Genomic DNA, 7,102 nt, shown 5'->3' on the forward strand with positions numbered 1-7,102 from the left:
AAATTTGGAGATCACATTATACCTCTTTCATGGAAGAAGTTGTCTATTATGCTGTCTATAGATGATATAAATAATTTTTATAGCTAGCATTTCACTATATTGTTGGAGATACCAAACAGGATAACATAGCTTTACATTTCTCATGAGAGCTTAAATTCTTATTCATATTATTTTTATTAATGCAAAAAAAGAAAAAGAAATTTCCCAAGCAGACGAGACAAAGGGCAGCCAACTCGCCCATCTCGCCCCCGTTCGCTGGTCACTCTTTAACCAAGAACGGCAAGAAGCCATCCCCTCCGCCGGAGGACAGATTCTCCATCTCTCCGCCGCGAGACGCGAATCTGCGGCCAAAATCCTCTTAGGATTCCTTCCTTCCCTTCTCCCCGCCTCGATCACGCCCGCTGCGCCAGAAGCCGGGCTCGCCGGGGACCGGGATGCCCTGCTGCCCCCTGCCGCCGCTCGGAGTCGGGCCGCGGCTGCGCTCCTTCCTCCGCGATTACGACGCGCTCCAGTCCCTCGCCCTCGCACTCATCTACCTCCAGGTGCGCGCCCCCGCGCCTTCATTCCCTCCCCCCTTCCTGCCTCGGACGGTCGGATCGGCCGGGCTCGCTCGGCTGCTCGCCGGCCCCCGAGATCTGTTTTACTCATGTTCTTTGCTGCTGCAGTTGTTGTTATCGGTGATGGGAATCTTGGTCGGTGGATCGGGGTTTGAGCGTGCTGTAATTTTTACGCGCTGGGGCGTCTTTTTGGACCCCGAGTTTACCCAAGTTTTGTTCGACTTCTTGAATGCGAAACGGGGAATTGAAGGCTTAGTTGAATGTGATCAGATGGGGTTCCACTCAGGTTCTTGTTTACTCATGAAACGAGAGGAAGTGCGATAGCTTGATGCTTGGGTTTTGACCTAGTACGTTCTGGATGAAGCTTCAAGATTCAGTTACTTTTAGAGATAATTATGCAATGCTGCTTAGTATTGCGATTTACTTTTAGAGATAATTATGCATTGCTGATTAGTATTGCGATTTGGTTTTCTGAATTTGTGCAGTTGTTGTCTTCGTGATTCTTACATCAATGTAAATCCAAACGAGTTAGCTTTTCTTGGATGCGACTTAGTGAAACTCTTAGGCATAATTATCTTGAATTTTTATCAAGTTTGGTGAAAGAATGAGGGGAAACTGGTCTGTTTACAATGTAAGGATGTCTGGCCATGGTTTAGCATTCTGCACGGTTAGCTCTACTGGTACCTTAGGATTCTTCCTCTATATTTGGTTTTGATGCTTATGTGATTTTAATGCTCATAATGTTGAAATGGCAGCAGAAATTGAATTTAGTGAAGTTGGGGTATTCATGTGCATAATCACTTCTTCATTTTTTTTAGATTGGCTGTGCACTGATTGGATCACTTGGGGCATTGTTCAATGGGGTTCTTGTGATCAACCTGGTGATAGGGCTTTTTGCTGTTGTAGCGATTGAGAGTAGTAGCCAGAGACTTGGCCGGGCATATGCTGTCCTTCTCTTCTTCGCTATTGTCCTTGACGTTGCATGGTTTATACTCTTCTCACATGCTATATGGTATGTCTTCTGCAACAACCATCTTTCAGTTTAGTCACCTGTTTTTCATTTCTTGTAATGTGAATCTACGCATGGAGAAAGGAATATGATATTTCATATAATCAATATATTAGTGGCTTTGGATGGTATTGGTTTGTGCCGATAGCTTTGTATAGCTGCCTATCATCCTTGTTCTTTGATAAATTAGGTTATCCATGTAGATTTCTTGAAACCATGCATTGACACAAGTACGAACCACACTGCAAGTTTTAATATCTTTCGTTGGAGCCCATCATGCTGAATCATCCCAAGCTGAATTCCATGATAGTTTCCCTGTCGTTCCTCCATGGCTCTATGCAGGGACATGGTATTGGATTTTTTCGGAGGTTTAGGGATACCCATGTTTCTTGAAACTTGTTAGATTGATGACCCTCATCTTGTGCCTAATTGACTGAAATTGTTTGGTAGGTTTCTGGATTCATCTTTCATTGTGGCAGAAATAATTATTTCTTTTTTTAAGATAAAGTAAATTTCACTCTTTGCTGCATTGTGAACACTGTATAATAATTGATTTTCCAATGACTTTTCATTTAATAAGTACCTCTATGGTTTATGGCTTCTGTTATCTCATTAGTCATTACTATATTTATTGAAAATTTGAACTTAGGAGTGTAAGTTATTTGGTACTCCATCAAGTAAAAAAGATATGCGACTCTTTAGTATGTGTGCAGTCAAATTTTCTGATGTTTTGCTGTTAAATATTTAGGAACATTACCAATACATAGGACGTGTGTATATTTGTGTCAAAGTTTATTCCGTAACATTTTAATTTTAAAAAGTTTCATAAATATATTACTAGAGAAACTAGAGGTTAGATATGCGTCTGGGACACGGTCTCGGTATCCAAAGCGCTGCTTATTTGTGACTAGAAAAAAATTGTGTGTGCTATTGGATGAATGTACAAGTACTTGCTCGTGTAGCTTCTTTTTTAGTAACAGTGACTATTCTAGTATCGTACTTTTTTTCATTTTTCCCGCTAATTCTTGTCTGCTTATACAGGACTATCGCTCCTGACAAGAAGTATGGCCAACTATTTGTTTTCTCACTCAGACTAGCATTGTGGATGCAAATCATTGGGTTTTCAGTCAGGTTTTTGTCTTCGTTCATATGGATCCAAATGTATAGGTTAGGGGCCTCTTCCAGCACGCCAACATATTTTGAAGCAAATCATGAAGCAAGAAATAGTTTTTTAAGCCCCAGATCTGATTCAGTTAGACGGAGTTCCATGGCAGATGATATACTGGGAGGTTCAATTTACGATCCTTCCTACTACTCGTCACTCTTCGAGGATGTACGAAACAATGCATGCAATCATCAGGTATTATCTTCTTATTTATGTCACTCCCTCTGTTCGTTCTTTATTCGATGTTTTATACTTACTAGGGAAAAGCACCGGATGACCAAATACCCCTGTTAAATTTGTGCATCTTGCTACCTCAATAAATTTGTATTTCTCTAGACCACCTTTCTTTTATCTTAGTGACCAATACACAAAGAAATTCAATCTTGTAGAATGCTGCATACTCTGAATGTGGTAAGGGAAAATGTAGTTTTATCTCTCCTTGTTATCCTAGAAAATCAAATAAAAAAAATGAGACTTTACACTCTTGAACTATCACTGTAACACATTAAAAAAATTGGGGAGTACATATTTCTCTGTGTTTATTTGTTTGGAGAAGTACCATGAGATAGTTGGAGAGTATAAAGTATCTTTTTAATTCTTCTGAAAATGCTGACCTGACCTACTTATTAATTCGTATCACACTATTTTCATGTAAGTGGCTCTTTTATTTGCTAAGATGTTCGCATAATAGTTCTAAGATTAGATCATACATGATTGAGCTATACTTTTGGCCTGCTTCTACCATCTCAAGATTTTCATCTGTCATAATATTCCCCACCTTGACATAGTCTACAATAGTCAGCTGATGAAATTTGAAGTTTGTATAATACTCAGATTCACAACAATTAACTGTATTTAGTTCGACGATTTTCTAAATACAATTGATATGTGGTAGCATGGGAAACTTTATGGATAATTCCTCCAGTCAGATTGTTTTCCCATGGGATAGAGGGGCCTTCCGTGTGGCCACTGAAAAACTGGTCAGGGATTTTTCAGTGGTACACAAACAAGACCAAAAACAGTTGCTTATCCTAGTTATGTGATGGCTAGATTGATGTGTGATGATTATGGCCACTAAACTGAACATAATGAGTTATACCTATATCACGGGATCTAACTTCAGGATTACTGCAAATTTTGTGTCATGCACTCATGCAACAGGCTGCACCGTTAATCCCTGATTTATGTTATCTGGCATTCATAGTTTTGTATTCTCATTGTCATCAAGATTTCGGTTGCCTTTTTATAATCAGTACAAGGGCAATACCGATGTTTAGCGTTTTTCTGTAATACATCTGCTCAGGTTGAAGATTGTTAAGTTTCTGTTTCTCTTAGCTCTAAATGTATTGTTTGCATTTTTCATGAGGATCGTCTTGTAGTCTTCTAAACAAAGGGGGCAAAAGGCTCATCTAGGATACAACACTCTTTAAGTCATTTATCAATGCTGCAACTCTTGTCAACATTGCTACAAGCTTAGAGTGTGTTTTACAAAAAAGCTTCTCTGTTTGCAGGGTGATAAACAAAGTGGTAGTAATGATAGTGGGTCAACATCTGCGAGCCAATCTCCACGGCTTAAATCTTTTGCTTGTAGATCGCTTCTGGCTAATGATGTAAGTGATGCCTGATTTTTAAATTTTATAATACAAGCAGTTCATTCTTAGAAGATTTCATTATATCCCAACCCTGGCCTTTTGAGGCCCTCAGGCCTCAGCAGATGGTGAAGGCCTTATGTCACTCTCATTTAATCTAGTTGACTCTACGAATGCATGTAGGTTCTACATATTTTGAACACAATTAATCTTGACTTCTCAATAGATTGTTATGGTAGTATGGATACTTAATTATGGCCTATGATGCTAATATGCTATTGTTATGGGTCCCTTATGCCCCAACGCCTCCCTTGATTTGGTTTCATTAGTTTGTGGATATCCATTGCTGAATATCATGTACCATTGAATAATCAGATGTAGAAACTAATTTCTGACTTGATTTATTACAAAGTGTGGATGGCTCTTATTCCGTTTTGCTCACCAGTATTTGTCAGAGCCTATCTCTGTTGTCTTAGTATTCTTTGAAACTCTGCTTCATAACACAAGCAATGCTCTTAGCGGTGAGCCAATGCTGTCTAATCCAATCTGAACCATGCCCTCTTCGAGTTCCAACCCATCTCGTCCCATTCTATATGCTGGGCAACATATTAGGTGAAATCCTTTTAAGCAGCAATCATGCAATCCAGTTTCAGTTTGGCATTATATCAACGTGAACAATTCTTTAAAAGAACTAAATGTATTCGTAATTTACCCAACCTATCTATAAAATTTCAAGTTCATATTAATTTAATGTAGAATAACAAAAAATGAAAAGTTTGACTGATAAAGGGAAAATGAAAAAGGAAACCACAATGTTACTTTTCACATTGAACTTTATCCTTTTTGTTTCTTTCTTACACATTTCGAATTCATTTAAATTTGAAATTTCAATGGGTGCTATAGCACTCCATAAATTACCTCATCGTTATTTTTCAGATTTTTTTCATGTGAATCTGGTGCTCAAACTGTTTGGATTGCACAATTGCACTGTAAAACCAGATTGCAGATACATTGCCTTTATGTAGAGATGCAATTTCATTGGCTCGGGCATCTATTTTGGGACATGGTTCTGACTTTTTTTATTTATTTAACAGGTGGAAAGTGGACTAAGAAAACCCCTGAACTCCTAGTGGAACAAACAGAGGACTCAAGTTGAAGATGGTGCTTATTTTGTGAACTTAAGTCCTGTAGCCACCGTTCTTTTTGAAGCATAGAGATTTGTACAGTGCAAAAGTTCATTTCTCGGACCAGACAATTTCCAAATGAAAGGAGATCAAGAAAGACTGCAACAATGATCACCTGTGCTGCTGTGCATTCGTGAACTTATACAGGAGTTTTTGGTGCCACTGCATGTGGAACATCATTTCTGCTCGGTGCACTTGAGCTGGATGGTTTCGTAAAGAGCAATTGAATGTTGATGTTGCACATTGGTTTATGCCATGTGACATGCTTTCCTGCTCAGTATGGTCCATTTTCCAGACCTCTTTCTTGGCTGTTTCTCTGAACTTTCTAGGAAATGAAGCTGGTAGTAAGTAGTAGTTATGTAGTCACTCGGTTCTTCTCTTAGCTTTAGACTGGAGATTCTTCTTTCCTAGCATTTTGGTCATTGTTTATAGGCTGCACATCTCTGGATCAGTAAAGGAAAAGAAATATAAATTTCATTCGGATCATGAATACCTTCAAGGAATATCGTATCGGGATTAAAATTCTTGTTGTGAGGCTTTCTTCTCCACTTATTCATAACACTAGCTTAGCATATTCTTCCCAACTTTTGAGAATTAGCATCCTTGTGTCATGTTATGCTCTAGTTGGAATGCATGAATTTCATAATATTCCGACCCGCTTCCAAATATTACTGTAAGCACGCAGGCCATTTGTCTCCATACATTCTAGATCACGTGGTTGAGGACAACACACAGATGGCGGCGACAACCGATTTCACCAGTAGAGAAGGTGACTAGTCTAGTCCCAAGGCCATGCAAAAGCGGTTTGGCAAGTCTCCATAGCTGCTATATGCATTAGATCCCAATCCTTCATCTGTTTGAGGGACAAAGATTGATCAATCACAAGTCTCGTGGCATGGGAGCTCCAAGGTCGAATGCAAATTGAAGAATATGCCAAAGTAAGGCGGTGCACCGATGCTTTCTAATGGCTACTGGGCATTGTACTTGTGTTGTAAGGCGTTTAGGTCTAAATGTGCTTAAGGGTATGTTTATTTTAGCTTTAGATGGTAAAAATCAAATCTAGTTTGTAGAATATGTGGAAGTTTTTTTCTATCAGATTGTGGATTGTAGGATTTTATAGTATAAATTGATTTGTGAATTGTGTGAATTAGTTTTTATATTGTGACCGTTTGCTTTTGTTTTTGCTTTGAAGTTAAAATCTATAATCAAAATAAAAAAACAAATAGGGCCTAAGTTTGTTATTCGTGCATAAGTACCCCCTCCTTTATTTGTTTTGGTTTTAGACCTGTGCACTCCGCTATTAAGAAAAAGTGAAATACGGGCATTTACCCTAGTAAACTTATATATTTCAATAAACAGAGATTGATCAATTTAAATTATAGCATATGTTAAATCAAGTAAGGTACCTTAGGAAATATATATATGGACACGCTTTTCCTAAAAATCCTATAACATCAAATAGAAAGAGCGATCACCTTTCACGGAAGGTCCAAACCTTTAGGACAAAATTTTGAAAAAAGACCCAGCCGATTACTCTTACTAAGTCATTATATATGAGATTGAGTATTGTAAATCACAGCACACATTAATTATGCAAA

The 7,102-nt window shown here is 38.4% G+C and overlaps 1 protein-coding gene across 1 annotated transcript; it reads left to right on the plus strand.

Moving 5' to 3' along the window:
- Positions 1 to 224: 224 nt before the first annotated feature.
- LOC133893274 (uncharacterized) lies at positions 225 to 6,044 on the plus strand. Its single transcript, XM_062334263.1, has 5 exons — positions 225 to 542; positions 1,376 to 1,569; positions 2,608 to 2,926; positions 4,243 to 4,341; positions 5,415 to 6,044. Exons 1-5 carry the CDS (start codon positions 435 to 437, stop codon positions 5,448 to 5,450), a joined length of 756 nt encoding a protein of 251 aa, XP_062190247.1. The 5' UTR covers positions 225 to 434; the 3' UTR covers positions 5,451 to 6,044.
- The last annotated feature ends 1,058 nt before the right edge of the window (positions 6,045 to 7,102 follow it).

The sequence above is a fragment of the Phragmites australis genome, chromosome 15, assembly GCF_958298935.1.
Source record: "Phragmites australis chromosome 15, lpPhrAust1.1, whole genome shotgun sequence".
In the NCBI taxonomy this organism is placed as follows: domain Eukaryota; kingdom Viridiplantae; phylum Streptophyta; class Magnoliopsida; order Poales; family Poaceae; genus Phragmites; species Phragmites australis.

What these genes read in the sequence shown, in the direction of transcription:
- LOC133893274 (XM_062334263.1), top strand. Translation starts at nt 435, where the DNA reads ATGCCCTGCTGCCCCCTGCCGCCGCTCGGAGTCGGGCCGCGGCTGCGC. An exon ending in CTCTTCTCACATGCTATATG is followed by an intron (nt 1,570 to 2,607) that starts GTATGTCTTCTG and finishes CTGCTTATACAG; the next exon opens with GACTATCGCTCCTGACAAGA. An exon ending in GATCGCTTCTGGCTAATGAT is followed by an intron (nt 4,342 to 5,414) that starts GTAAGTGATGCC and finishes TTTATTTAACAG; the next exon opens with GTGGAAAGTGGACTAAGAAA.